This window comes from Trichogramma pretiosum, unplaced genomic scaffold (genome assembly GCF_000599845.2).
Source record: "Trichogramma pretiosum strain Unisexual culture from Peru unplaced genomic scaffold, Tpre_2.0 scaffold157, whole genome shotgun sequence".
Classification (NCBI taxonomy): domain Eukaryota; kingdom Metazoa; phylum Arthropoda; class Insecta; order Hymenoptera; family Trichogrammatidae; genus Trichogramma; species Trichogramma pretiosum.
In genome coordinates this window covers 132138-147985 of record NW_019640826.1, presented here as the reverse complement: position 1 = coordinate 147985, position 15848 = coordinate 132138, and the positions used below count along the sequence as shown (strand labels likewise).

Sequence of the window (15848 nt, the reverse complement as noted above, 5' to 3'; positions counted from 1 at the left end):
CCCCCCCCCTGCACTTATAATACCACTCGCAGGGATGGCATTCTTGCGGCCCCGGGGAGAGACATGCTTCTGTAATTGACGCGGTGACATTTTCGCCGTGCTGCATCTTCGTTTTTTCCTTCTTTGCTTTTTACGCGTAGTTACATGCTGCATAAGCCTATGTTTTCTCACATCGCGCAAGCGACAAAATTATTATATCGACGTAATAACGCGCGCACTCGTCCTTTTGGCACTCGAGTCCAACTGAACCATTGCTATTCCCTATCCGCAAAAACTCGTTTTGCGCATGCAGCTAAGAATTAATGGAGACAAAAAAAACGAGCTTTCCTCGCAACGACGCAAATGAGCATGCGTTCTGAGAGACAAAAAACAAGTTGGCTATTGTACCTACGCGCACATGTGTGAGAAAGTTTATGTCTAAAACGCACTGAAGAACTCCTCGAGCTACACATATACAAAGAAACACGTGTATCTCGCGTGCCTTTGACTGCGCGCAAATTTACGAGTTGCCCAGTCTGCTTCTGTGCATGCTGTAACCGAGTAAAAAGCGTGCATGTAAAAATAGGCTGCATTTCTCGGCGGCAATGTGATACTATGTGGCCACTTGTTGATAAAACAAGCAGTTGCTTATCTTACACTGATGATGAGATTATCGAGCAAATCTTACGAGCTAATTTGCTATGCACTCACAGTGTTCAAGTGTCACAGTTCGCGAGGAAAAAATCGTGCTTTCCCTGTCATTGTAGCTATGGCTGACAATTATTTAACGACAATATAAAAAAAAATAAAAAAGAATTCGTTCAGGAAGGTGCTCTATAACATGCTGTTTTACACCAATGTACACACAACGCAATCACGACGATGTAAACCGCGCGCGAATTATTACGCCACTTTTGATCGAGGGTCATCCTTCGCTTTTTCTATGCAAGAAAAGTCCACGTGCTTGATAACAATAGAAAAAAAACGACACGAAAAATAAGCAGTTGCATCGTCCGAAAGACAGTGGTGTGTGGGAATCCTCGGCTACATTTTTAATATAAAAAATGACGACTCAATTGTAAGTACGATTGTGCGCACGAGTTGACTTCGTGAGCTTAGAGGAAAAATTATCTTTCGTGAATCGTAGAGAAAAATTTTTTAGTTTGCAAGCGAAACAAACGAACTTTTATTCTTTACGTGATAAAATATGACTCATGAACGAAGAAAAGTGTCACTCGTCACTTTTTTTTTCATACATAATGTACGGTATTTGTACTTTATACCTTCGAATATACGAGCATCGAGAATTCTTCGTTGTACAATTCAACAAGAAGTATATATTAGAAACAAAAAAAGGCAAGGTTAAAAACTTGTTCCTTGGACGACGGCACGTGTTTTACGTGACTAGAATCTATCGTTCTGTCCAAGGCATTTTTCGACCGAGCTTCGACGCAGTGCAAAGGATACAAATGCGACAAATGTCGCAGATACAAAAGTGTCTCCTACTCATAGCAATTCCTTTGAAGAATTCGTGAAATAGAAAAAGATCTTGTGTCATGATAAGTTGTTTGACTCGTGTTTTACGATGATTTCATTCGTGTTTTAAACTCGACGAGCGCAAAATTGTTATTTTTCCCTTTAGTGCGAATGAGCATACGAAGCTACTGTGCAAAATTGAATATACCTTAAATCAAAAGATCTAACGATGTTACGTACTGAGTGGATTTTTGTATAAGAATTCATTCAATTTTATTATTACATAATTAATTGAGATCAAGCTGGGTATAATGCTAAGAACGAAAATACCAAAATGTATTTGTAATATTATCATCCCTTTAGTATTCGTTTAAACTTATGTATAAATCACATTCTGAGTGTACGTGTTGTGAGTAGAGAAAATAATCATCGTGTTTATACCGATCATCATTTCATGTATCGCATACAGTCGCAAATTATGTATCTCTCTCTCTTTCTCTCTCTCTTCCGAGACCATGTGTTTTCTCCATACACACACATACACATACACGGGCATACGAATGCGCACACACATGAATTTTCTTGCACATGGCGATCAATCACTATACACATACTTGCGTACGTGTGTGCAGCAGCATCTTCGAGACATCGAAACAGATAGTAGCATCCATAAGGTAGCTGCTCAACGCATCAAGTACAACGCAGATGCACGCAAGACCTCGATACATTTCTCGGTTGCAGCCAGAGAGCCCTTCTGTGCTGCTGCGTTGCACACTGGCAAGTTGCAACTGTTGCAGTACAGGCCGGCTATTTTTATCACTCAGCCGACGGTGTAAAATTCAAATATCCCGCGCGCATCAATTATCGCTTCACTACGTAGCCCTTTCTTCGCGCGTATACCTGCTTCTATATGTGTGTGTGTGTGTGTGTGTGTGTGTGTACACTGCTGCTGTACAAGAGCCAAGAAAGAGCCCCTTGGTACGAGGAAGTCAATTCGTTGCACTGCAGCTCCTGCCGTACGAGCATTTACAATGTAGATGAGCGAATTTAATTATTCTTCTCTCTCCCTCGCTCGAATCTCTCCCTCTCTCTCCACCTCAGTAGCGGCTTTGACTCACGGCTCTTTTTCAGCGACTCCCACAGTCGCATCGCACGCGCAAACCAATGAGATATTTAATCGATCCTTATCTCACACAGCTCATCGAGTTTGATAAACTCTCAACCGAAAAGTCTTTATTCAAAGAGACAATATCAATCAGTCGTGGCATCGTCGTATTTAAATTTCCATACATTTAAGAAGAAACTTGAGTGTCTGTGTACGCACTCGTCGCCGTATGGCTCCTAGGAGTGTTGTAACGATAGGCCTAGTAGAGCTCGTTATGACTCTCTCATCGAACTCGGCGACTATAAAGCAGACTTTATACTTTTAATTAAATATTATTACGGCCGGGGACTTATCGCGATGCTCGCGATATGAGAGAAAGAAAAAAATAATAAATCAGAAAATAATCCTCGAGCACGCATACGCGATCATGTATACATTAACGCGTAACTTTCCCATGTGCGCGCCTATTGCCAAAGACAAATACCAAAGTAGATTATCACAATGTATTATATGCGCTTGCGTGTAAATATACGTATACGCATACATTTAGTAATTGTATGGTGTCACAACACGTGCGCGATCTCGACTCTGCGAAAAATGAACGACAACGAAGCAAAAAAAAGAAAAAGAAAAAAACATGGGACGGCAGTGGCAGTGTGCGTTCGAGTATCCGCAATAATCATAGGAATCGTGCAAAGGCAACAGTGCAGTCGAGCGATATCAATTATACATACGCGCATATATCTGCATGCGTACAGATCTAGCGCACTTTTTCACACGGCACGTAAATTACGATTCGGGAGACATACTTGTCTCGCGCGCGACCTCGCCCTCTTGCTCGCGATTCTGGATAACTTGCCATTACAAAAACGAGAGGGCAATCTTATACCTGCTATTAATGATGATCAATCGTTGGGTTGAAAATCAGAAGAGACACGTTTGAAACATGTGCAAATTATTGGACGTGCGCGTGGCTAACGTGTAAAAAGCAAAGAACACCTTGATTGTCGCGATTACTCTCTCGGACAACAGCCTCGTCTGCGACTGACTGAGTGAATAGTGATACTTTTGCGCAATAGCTTTTAAATAAACAAGCCATTAAAAAGACGACGCGTGAGTCACACGTGCCGAATTGAATATTCATGCGTGAAAAGAATTCGAGCTACAACATATTGTAAAATGAAATTCAGGAAAATGCTAATTGCTAGTCCACTTTTACGATGTTTGCGTAATCGATAAAACTGCTCGGATTATAGCAAAACTTGTACCAATTTCTAATTTCTAAGTCGGCTGAGTGCCGCCAAGACCGAGCCGTAATTACACATTGCCCGCGGCTGTATAATACCGTACCGTGACAACAGAATCATTCCGTATACACCTTTGATTTCGCTCAATTATCACTGCAATTATATAGGCGAGACGACGCCAATGTCAATTTTACGGCTTATAGTTCCTATAGACAACTCTTGCGTGCGTGTGAAATTGAATAAAATCGTCCCGCTACGCTCGAATTATGCTTATAGATCGATTTTTTTTATATATATCTCATAACACCTGTGGGTAGGCAACGTCGCGATGAACTTGCTAGTAAAATCAGTGAAATAAAACTATATCGACGACACGCACATGCCAATTAGTTGCTTTTTTCACGGGTCATTTGTTTGTCTTTGTTACAAAACGACGTTAGAACTAGCTGATTATGCGTGTTTATTACTCGTTAAACCCATTCAGTCGCTGAAATATTGTTGTAAAGTAATTAAAATGTTTATACTCTGTGTAGCTCGGTATTTGCATAAGCAATACTGTATACGCATGCTGCTTACAAGGCTCCAAAGTTATTTATTAATATTGGCGTGGTACGTACTCTCGTAACGTAACGATCCATTTCTTGGCGCGTTGTATATTCTCTGGTTTTTTTAATTTTTCCACTTTTTATATGCAAATAGATTCGTAGAAAAAATCGTCATTTATGTCTGGTAGGGAGATTATTTACTGGTAAAAGTATTTTTTTACATTTTTCTCGAGAGTTTAACACGTCCATTACAACTTTTATAATTAATACTTTTTTGCGCGACAAAAAAATTGTATAATGTACGCTGAAGCCCATGCAAGAGTGTACAGGAACGGCTGAAATATCATCAGTGTCCATTAGATTTATCTGGTCTTTGTCTGGTGCGCTGCACGCGGCAACTGCTTGCTGCGACACGATTAAGTAAAAGATTGCGAACGACTCTTGCTCTACGCTTGGCTAGGCTGCACTCATTGATTTAGATCTGCGACTTTTTGCGAGCGTCGCACGTACATGTAATCTTGACGGTCATCGCGCGGCCGAGACTCTGCCTTCGTTGACGCTTTCAAAGTGTGAAGTGGAGTGCGGCTTTGAAAATCGAGAAATTCTTCCACGAGTGTTGTTACCGATGCTGCGGTCGCGAAAAAAGAAAACGATCGCAGACCTTTTTGTATTGTCAATATTATTTGCAAAGTCGGGAGCGCGCTCGTGTGAATTACTCGAGCATATATTGCCTAATAAGTATGCGCGCGACGTTTATTCGACTGGACGCTAAAAATTCGCCAAGTTTATTGATCGGGCCATAAAAGTTATTGCGCCGAGTAACGGTTACGAGGGCAATATGTGCGCTGGATAATGAAATTAGCATCGCCTTGAACCAGGTTCGATTTCTGCTTGTAGCCGTTGGAATTGCTCATCCGATATGGTTGCACATTATACAGCAACGCCAGACATCGATCGACAGCGACTCGCGCTGAAAACAGTTGGCTGTCAGTTCGCGTCCTAAGCCAGCCAAGTTGAACGAACGAATGATAAGCAGCAATAAGTTGCATTGCGAGTCTGGCCAATTCAGACAATTACACTGCGTCCTTGTTACATGCGGAGCGGGTGGGAACGAGATGCGTTCGTACGCGCAGCTATTCTTTGCTCGCTAAACTCAAGTGCCGCGGCCGACTCCGCATCGAGAAAATTCATCAACTGAAAATGATCCCTCTTCGCCGTCGCCGTTAATTGAGTAGATCGCATATCAGCCAAGCCGAGCTGTTCGTAACGCCTCAATTGACTCGCTTTACGACGTCGATCGTCATGATCGCTTCTTGAGCCTCGACTCTCGTAAAACTTGACAATTGCGTCATTGATCTAACATCGAATCCGAATATATCTTCGTTCTTATCGCTCTCTTGCCCCTATTCCCATACGATCGCGAAAAATCCTAGCAAATTACGTTTTCCAGGACTGTGTGAGCTCGTATGGTACGCGTGCACGTATCATACTCGCTCCCGTAACGGTGGAAAAGTCTCGACTCCCTCGCTTCCACGGAAACGAGAGTGAAAGCTCTCGCTCAACTTTTTTAATGATTCGACGTGAGAATGAAAGTGGATGTGCGATGATGAGCAACAGCAAGACAGAAAAAGTAAGAAAATTCGCACGCCAACTTACGTAGTTTTTTCATTATTGCGTCTGATGAAACTAATTGTCAACATTAATTTGATCTAATTAACCAAGTAAGCTCGGTGCATATGGGAAATTATCCGATCAATGGACGTTTTTGACCTATGGCTCGTATACAGGCATTGTAAGGACTATACGAGATATTAAGAACTGCAACTATACGAGCAGTAAAAAACATATTTACTTTGCGTTCATCCATCGTGAGAATCAGAGTGAACGTAATAATTTTCAGCAGCGTAAATATTTAGATTGAAACAAAAGACAGAAAGATCGAGGGACAGCAATTTCTCTTTTTTGCATGCAGATGTGCAGGCGTCGTTTGTTCGAGTAAAAACTCACTGAAGAAACGAAAAATAAACTTAGACTAACAGTCATCAGTCTTGAATTCATGCACCGGTCGACGATGCTAGGCGACAAAAATTAATGATCCTACAGCTACACGCGCAACTTATTCACTTTTGAAAACTTTGACCATGCATGCGCGAGCATCATTTCTTTGGGCTTTGCGCACAACCGCAATTGAAATTAACGACAGCAATAATATTTAGATTTTCCGCTCATTATGCGGTGCGAGCTTTTCATGCGCTTTGAAAAGCATAAAACTTTCGTTTGAAACGGTACATAATATTTGCTTGCATACACACATATATAGGCACGTACTGCAGCATTGTGAAAGGCTTCTCAATGCATGTATTTGAAAAAGAAAAGCAATTCTGTTGCGGCCCATTGTTTGATCTGGATCCATTGTATAATATCCAATGTAATGTATTCGTAAGCGCCTCAAGAATGATTTAATTATGCAAACTCGAGCTGCACATTTTAGATCGCGTGTGTCCACTTTTATCCGGTTAAGCGATATGGGCGCGATTCTGCACTCGAATTATTATCCCTCAAAGATTATGTGCTACAATAGTAGTACTTTTTTTTGGATAAATCGACATGGCAGCGCAAGTTATCGAACTCGATTTTCTCTCGACCAATCTACCTTGATAACTTGAATTCGAGAATAAATTCCAGTCCAAGACATTTTGCACATAACCTGACTTTCTACTTGGGTGTTTTTCATTTATTTACTCTTTTATGGATAATATGACACATTTTTTAAATCTTTGATTTTTTCAATGCATTTAAGGGGCTTCTTGGACTTTAATTAAATTTCTACATAAAAAAATCTTGATTTACGCTCGTGATGATCAGGTTTAGAGGAGCTTCGTTCGATATTCAAAGGCGCATGAAAGTGCTCGGCAAGGAAATGAGAATATAGAAGTTCTTAGCTGCAAGATATAATACTAATACCGGACAGCTTCTAAGTAAAGTCGTTGACAGTGTGGAAACGGAGTCGTCGTAGTCAACGGTTTGTGCAAGAGCACATAATGGGAGACGATTATATTCAAAGTCTCTGCGTGTCGATAGAAATGTCGCACGCGCCTCCCAAGAAACTAAATCTCGTGCAAAGGTACTCGTTCGCGTCTACGCTCGTACATATCCGTGGTATCCGCCCTTTATGTTCATGCGAGTATTGTTTATGTGTCGTATGTCGAAAGGAGAAGAAAGGATATACCTAGAGTTCTTTGATCGATTGTGGATTTGGCTCGGCGTTGAGACTTTAATTGAAAATTAAGGGACAATACGCATAAACGCACGAGATACCATCAGTCTTGCGAGCGCCTGCGCGAAATAATATACGGTGATTTCATGTCTGAGAGAGAGAGAGAGAATCTATTATGCGCTCTGGAGATTTCGACGACCGAGCGCGCGAAGGAATCGATGACGAAAGCCATGCTTCTAGTACTTTTGAATGGATCCAAACGTTTGCGGGTGTAAGTTTGTAGGCTATATCGACCCCCCGAGAGTGGCCATATTTTCGCTGCACTCCCCACTTGGTAACGTACAGTCCAAATATACACACGAGCTGGCAGGCAAATAAACGCGAGCTCGCGCCACCCACTACTGAAACGCGTCACAGCCCAACTACTTGTTGCATTCGAGTCGAATTGCCACGTACGGAGCGAATGGAAGAAAAGTCGTCGCTCCCATCACTATACGTATCGAGCTGTACTTTATGAGCCGTGAGCCGGCCGACACGTAACAACTAATTCAAGAGAGATCCACGAGAGCGTCTTAATTGGCAGCAACGGACGTGCCTAATTAATTATCTACAGAGCGCCTACTATAATAATCAAAAGCGCGAACGAATCGAGTGGAAGTTTCAAATCACTTGCGCATCCGAGCGGAAGGCTAAAATTTCGTACAACATTGGTCGCGCGTACGTAAGTGATAAGATAGATGAAATTGTACGATCTCCATCTGATTCGGTCTCGGCTGCAGTTGTCTGCCTAAAAGCTGCAAACAAAGCAAAGTATATAAAGTTATTATCATTCGAGCATATCAGCAAAACCAATATACAAACAACTACATATTATACGGTAGTAGCCGCCTGCGAGCGGTGTCTATGTACTGGTAAAAGAAAGGGACATTCACCCGGTTGATCTACGATACAATAGATTTGGCACCAGCAAAGGCAGCACTGGAGCATGTTGCTGCTCTACGAATGTCACGTGCGTGTCGCACCCGCCTAAATCCTTTTCTTCGCACACGAGACCCTGTAAATCCCTTTGAGCATACGTAACGCACACTATAGGATATGCATATCTATGAATATGGGAAAATTGCTGTTTTATCGGAAACACTGATTCTTGTTTACCGAGTCTCGTTTGCCCATCGGATTTACGCTTCACTGACTTTTTTAGTTCAAATACACCTACGTGCGTGTGTTTTTTTTTATCAAGATTCCTGTGAGCGTCATTGAGCGAGCGAATTATTTAGATTTCGTCATCGTTGATAATTTTCTGTTGATTCATGCTCGATTATCCTTTGAATATAACATGCACGCAACGATCATTCCTAAGAGCGGACAAGTCTTTGGGCTCCAAAAAATGACGCGGCGTATGGAGCAACCTGCGTCCATCGTATGTCGGTTTCTCGTGTTTTGGTACTGCGAGATGGAGCAAAAAGGACGAGAGAAACCCACCAGGCCGCAGGCGCAGATATAGCTTTTGCTGGCTTACATATTACCCCTCCTATCTACACATCCTCGTCTCAAGCATCTTTCTCTTTCTCTCTCTTTAAATCCGTACAGACACCAGCTCGGTCTTTGCGTCTGCAAACTGCTGCTGCTGCTGCTACCATTTGTTGGCCAGTAGAATGGAAGGGGGTCTCAGCTTGAGAGAGAAAGAGAAAGAGAAAGAGAGAGAGAGAGAGAGAGAGAGAGAGAGCAGCAACCCAGCAGCGTCTGGTTTTGTCGAGACCAACAACGAGTCCAGGCTTCATCGCTTCGCAAGGCGTGGGAAGGGGACTGCGATCGCGCGCACCAACACACATGAACACCCATACACGGCATACAAGTAAGAGCGGCTATGGTGTTTGGTTTCACATGGGTCCACAGGAGGCGCTCCATGTACTGTTTCGCCTCGCGTTTCAAACGCTTACGCTAGTCCATCGCCAAGCTCGATAGTTCGCAGGTCGTGTACACGTCGCGCGTGTAACTACCACCTGTGTTTTTTCTCAATTCTCCAGTTATAAACAAACAAATAGCTATTGTGTAGTACCAGCAGGCTCGGCGAGTGCAAGTGACACCTTAGAGTGACAGTGCGTCGGTGTGTGCATCTTCTGTAAGCAGGATTTTGTGAAAACTGCTGCTCGAGTGTCGTGCTACAGTGCAGTTTTGGTCGGAAAATAAAGATAATTTTCTGAACGGTGCTGCCAAAGTGACGCGAGTAATAACGTGAAACGTTGAGCCGATGTTAGGCCAAAAGCTCGATGCAATCGGGCCACTGTCGAGTTTCGAATGAGCGTGAAATGATGCTGGATGAAGAATGCGATGTTGTCGAGATCTGGCAACGCCTTTCGAAGCAGCAGCCACAGCAGCAGCAGCAGCAGTTTGATGATGCTGTGGAGTCGTCCATCAGTGCCAGCGATAATAACGATCATCAGCATTGCTCAGTGTAGCGCTGGATAGGCCAATTTAATGCACGAAGTGTATTCGTAAAAAAAAAAAAAAACAAAATTTTTCTTCCTACCGTTTCAAAGATTTCATAGTCTATTTTGGTGCTGTTTCAAGCGTATTTGAAGCTGCAGAGCTATATTTGTGCACGCGCAACGGAGAACAGGTTGCTGCTGCCAACGCTTCATAAACGTCGAAAAAAGAGACAGAGAGGGAACAGCCGTCAGGATTGTAACTGTACTTGCATGCAGGACAAGTTCGACTATGTCATAGATGGATTTTTTCTCCTGCACAGAGCTTCGACTTTGAGACCAACTGTAAATACATACACAAATAAATTAGTAAGGTTAAAACAAACAAAAAAACTACTGTGTAGATAGCAACGAGTGGATTGACGAATTCAACGACTGTTTTTTCCTGCGAGTGTTTTTGTGCAGTTTTGTTATTTTGTAATCAAAGAATCTCAGTGTGCAATAATTTCGTGAACGTGTGCAAAACAGAGTTCATCTCGTTCCAAGTGCAATAATTAAGTGATATTTTACGAAAATCAAGTGTACTAATAGCTAAATTTATATCAATTCTTAAAAAATAGAAAAGAAAAAAGTGTCGTGATTACAATTGTTTAAATATTAAGTGCATCAAGAAATAAAGTGCAAATATCTCAAGAGAATTAAGTTGTCTTTGTTCGTCGTCGATAGGTAAGACGAGCAAAGGCCTTTTTGCATTTGGGAATTTGACGTGAGGCCAGAATCGTCAGCAGGAATGATCAAAAAATAATGAGGAATACGTTTTCGTCGAGCAGAAGCGTTAGAAGCAGCGATCGCCAATATGACGATTTTAATTCGTTCTATCCTCATTCTGCTGTTTGCCGTTGTTGGCACAAGGTGCGACATTTTGTCTCAATTCAAAAAAAATTCAACAATAGCCCGTAGCTAGAACGATACGTCGACGCTTACGTGAGAACCGAGACTGACTTGTATTGTTTTTCTCGACGTACTCGACGATTTCGCTGGTAACGCGCTCCTAACTTTACGTCAATATACCGAAAGAAAGTCGATACCTCGGCGTATCGTATATAAATGTGTACACGCGTTTCTTCTTCTCACCGATGACGCGTGTGTCATTGTACCGTGTTAAAATTTCAACTCGCATTTGCTACTTGATGCAATCGTGTTGATTTTTCTTTTTTACTTGCTTGTGTATGAAATCTTGACTAATTTTATCGATCCTACTGAGCACGAAAAACTTTTCCCTTGAGCAAAAAATATGTTTGACCGATAACTCTATCAGGAAAAAGTCCCGCAGTTGCACTATTACGTAGCTGAGTATTGTATTTGCGACGATTTTTTAACTTGCAATGTAATCCAATGCTTGAAATGGTATAAATGAGCGTAATACGACACACTGCATAAGAATCATAATAGTGACTCTATTTTACACTCGGGTGTAAAGCGCGTATTCATCCAAGCTTACTTTATTTTTCCCTTTTACGTCCACACTATATTTTCTTATCGAGCTCTAATTCGCACGTGTTCTATACATTTTACGACCGTTTCGGAACTTTTTCTGCCACAGCAAATTATTTTCTCGACTCATTGAATTTCAAGCAACTGAAGAAATATTGAGAGCCTCAGCGTTGTTGTAAAGTTAAGATTTTTATATTATCATCAAAAACGAGTATTTCTGCTTTTATATTTGAACCTCTGAATATTTCGTAATTCTTTCAATGAAATATCGATTTTAGTTTTTAAGTGTTTTAAAAAAGAGCATTTTTTATTTCGCATAATTTTATAGTTTATTTTAACTTAATGCAAGCTAAAGAGCTTCCTTCATTTCTAGTCCATAAAATATTATATTCCATTATTCGATTAAATATATTATATTCCAGTTCAAACCCGATGAATTTTTAAAATAACAATATTTTACTTGAATTCCAGGTGTATGTGTCACAGCGGCTACACGGGACAAAATTGCGAAAACGAATATATCCCCTGCGATCCATCGCCATGTCAAAATGCTGGTCTTTGCCACCAAATAGACAGTCTCAATTACAGATGCGAATGCCCAGAAGGTAAGTTGTTGTTGTAGAATCGATACATTTTCTCTTTTCATCAAATTCGAAATGACGACACTAGACCCCAAATGCCTGCGCGTATACATATTCGAATAACGTGTTTCAGTACACTATTGCGATACATTGCTGATATCTAATTGTCTAAAAATTTTTAGCACTTTTGGTCACAGGGTCACGCATATAAATATTTCCCACTGCAGATTTCTGTCGCCCGACCAATAACAAAAGTAGTCTAAAAACAAATAACTTTGAAAAATTCTGTTCTCGATTAATATGCACATTAATTTTGTCAATAGAAAAACTCTATGAATGAATTTTGTTCACGCGTGAAAAAATGTATCAATCTGAATTGAATGCAAAAAAATAATCGTGTACATCGTCTATGAGATTAGTTGGCCAGGTGCGTGCCGAGTGCGGAGGCACGATGCGTGTCGCATGTTTATAATAGGAGAAGCGCGGGAAAGTCCGAAAATCAGAGCCAGTGCAGTGGCTGGCTGTTCCGGTCGGCTTGGCGCCCCCTCCCTCGTCTGGCTAAGAAGATAGTAGTAGCAAGAACGTCTTATGGGAAAAAGGACTCTCAAGACGAGTTAAGAAAAGTAGACGAACCCCTCGTATACGCCTCAATTACACGCGACGCGCGTCGTTGCCCCCCTCGCTTCTTCGATTCCGCAAACTCCAAGACTGGAATAAGACGTTCGGCAGCTCATTAGGCAGAATTTCACACAGAAAAATTCGCAAATTTTGGCATTTCTTCGGACTATGCTGAGTTTGTTCGTCCTTTCCGATAGCGTGAGCTTTTATCGAGCGAGATCGCTTGAAGAAAGTAATAAAAGTATAATGTTGTGCGGGATCGAGAAACAGGCGTATGAGCTGAGAATACGTATATATCATTTTGCAGAGCTCTTTGAGAGTTATGCGTGCGCGCGGACGGCTCTTTGGAGTCGTGCGCGTGTGCGCGCGATGACGCTCGGGGTCATCGTAGCGTAGCCTCCTTCGTGCCTTAGCCGGCAGGTATATGAGGAGTTGCGTCGAAGTTAGTGCCTCAAGTCCGCCGATGCGTGCTCTTTCCCAGGCGGACCACAGCAGCGTATCGACCCCACCTACGCACCTTCGTGTTTCTTCTTTTCCTCCTTCTTCTTCTTCGTTCTCCTCCCTTACAAAAAGTGCGCAGTGCAAGTCGGTACACACACACACACACACACACACACACACACACACAGCAGAAATCGCAGAAACCGACATGTTTGTTCGTAGCAGAGCAATCGCGTCTGTGTGCACGAGCCTGATTTCCTTGCCACTCGAAGCATCTGCGGCCATTTGTACGCTCGCTGCTTTCCATTCGTCTGTTTATCCAGTGATAATGAGCGCATTTTCCTTCGCTCAATTATCTACGCTAAAAACTGTATCGACCAATGCACGTTTACTTGGCTTCCTTCAAGAGGTTATTGGCCTAGCGCTTCAGACAATCTATCTTCTTTCGATACCGATTCGATTTTACTAATCGCTTCCAAAATTAATGAGCGCTGCAATTTCTGCTCCGTTCTTTGAACGCAATACCATTGAACTTTTCAAAAATTGCCTGGACCGTTGACAAATAATCGATGTTACCTATAGGTACAATTTATTTTTAATACGATATTAACTGCTTCAGCTCCATACGTTGACAGAGTAACAATTAATACGCCATCGCAATATCGTATAATTCGATTTTTCGTAACAATTAACATATTTGGTCTAGCATATCTCAGCGATCGTTAGTTTAAATGCGAACTCGCTGAATTCCTGAGCCGATTAATTGGTGCAAGATAAAGCAAAGCAAGTCAACGTCTCTTGCGACTATATACATACTATATTACCTCGCAGTTTCTGGGCGACAAATATGGTCCTAGAACGACTAGTACACTTGAGTGGATTAGAAAAATCATTTGTTGCGCGTATTTTTTTACTCCTGTAAAATAGTACTTGAGGTCAACGTCTTGAGAGAGATATGCTACAAGAAAATGGTTATCGATGCACGGAATAAATAAACTGTTAGCTGACAAGGCTACCGTCGACTCGAAATTGAAATTCTCAGAGCTCGCTCGACTGGCAGAGTAATTTGGGTAAAAATGTACATAAATCGCTTGCGTACTGCACTCGCTCGAAGAAAACGTAACATTATGACAACACTCTGTCAAATAGCGATTCAAAACATTCGTTTCGGTGTACCTTTCAATAAACAGTCGTCAGAAAATAAAGCGTCCATTGTTCCTATCGCCCGGGCAAAAAGTCAACAGCCATCGTTATCAAGCTTTTATTGAATTGTCGTTTACCCAATTTACTCTCGCGCAAAATTCTTAGTATGGTACTGAGCGGATGCTTTTGAACTTACATGGTGCGGCCGTCTTAAGTTTCCTTGCTTAAAGAAAGGCGCGGCGAAAAAATATGTATATCGATGCAATAAGGCAGGCTTGCACACGCACACGCTCAGTCGTCGAGTCGTAAGTATACCGACTAAATATATGTATACCGACAAACTTGGAGCTATGCAAAAAAAAGTCGTTTGCAGCCGCTAGCTCATAAATGTCATTGCGTCACGCGCGGTATCACTCATTTGGCCAGCCGTGCAATTTCTCAGCTAGATACTCAATATGCAACATTGATACTTTTTTTTGCTCGCATGCACAGGCATATAAAAGGGAGTCTGTTTAAGTTCCGTAAAGCGATTACACTCGGCTGTGGCTATACACTCAAATACAGGAAAAACTTTGATAACTGAAAATTTTAGAGTAGCTCACTACATCATCTGCCCATTCAAATTTCAACCACAGCGTTGTAAAAAAGATGCAAAACATTTGGGTTGCCATGTCCGTCCCCTGCTCAAAGTGTAAAATTGTTCAATTGAATCTCCATTTCGCATGTATAAAAGCGCCATATGTGAGAGAGCCGTACACTGCACGTAGACGCGTACTCAAAATACTCGTTGCACGCATACGTGTAATAACAAACGAGAAGTGCTGTAAGCTGCGCGATATAGCAGGAGTACTGTCTCTCGAGAGAGATCCCCCTTCCTTCTGTTGCCGATGATGCGCTGCTCTTCCCCTTTGTATTTTATCCTGACTTTTTCACTACCTTCTGTATCCACGTTGAGCGCATCCCCGCGTATATGCAACGGATGCCCATTTGTAACTTTTTGCCACGAATTGGTTGATTTAAAATTCTCACCAAGTGCCGATTTAACTCGAAAGACTCGCGGCTCGCTTGATGCTTTTCATTCGTGAATAACCGTCAAATGTTTTCGCGTCTCTATGTAAATGCTCACAACAAAATCGATACTAAAAGAAACAAACGAATGCATGTGTCGCACGTTTTGTCGTGCACATTATCTTTCGTGGGCGGACAATGCATAGACGAAGAGTAGAACAGTCACGTAAATTGAAATTCTTCGAAAATCAAAAGAGATAACATCTCGTAAGCACCGCTCAAATATACGAATCGAAATGTTTTACACATTTTTGTGAATAAAAATATCAATGTTCAAATAGATGAAATCGGCGATAACGTAATAATTATAACAGTTTATTAAATGCTCGTTCTAATTTTCGTATAATTGAAATGGCTATCAAAAATCGCTTGCTCTGTAATAATTTTCTACAAATTAAGATTAAAGATTTTTTGTCTCGGGTCTATGTGCACAACAATATCTTAATTGCGTAACGTTCAATAATCATGCCCGTATTGATTAGTACAGCTGCTGTACGTGCACCCTGCA

General features: G+C 41.7%; 1 protein-coding gene across 3 annotated transcripts in view; it reads left to right on the top strand.

Annotated features, from left to right (window-relative positions):
• The first annotated feature begins 9527 nt into the window (after window positions 1-9527).
• The window catches only part of LOC106649702 (neurogenic locus Notch protein), a 63947-nt gene continuing 57626 nt past the window's right edge, over window positions 9528-15848 (top strand). For all 3 annotated transcript variants that reach the window (XM_014367293.2, XM_014367284.2, XM_014367275.2), the window contains exons 1-2: window positions 9528-10907; window positions 11961-12094. In XM_014367293.2, coding sequence (XP_014222779.1) covers window positions 10852-10907; window positions 11961-12094 — 190 coding nt within the window. In that variant the 5' untranslated portion in view covers window positions 9528-10851. The remainder of the gene's footprint in view (window positions 10908-11960; window positions 12095-15848) is intronic.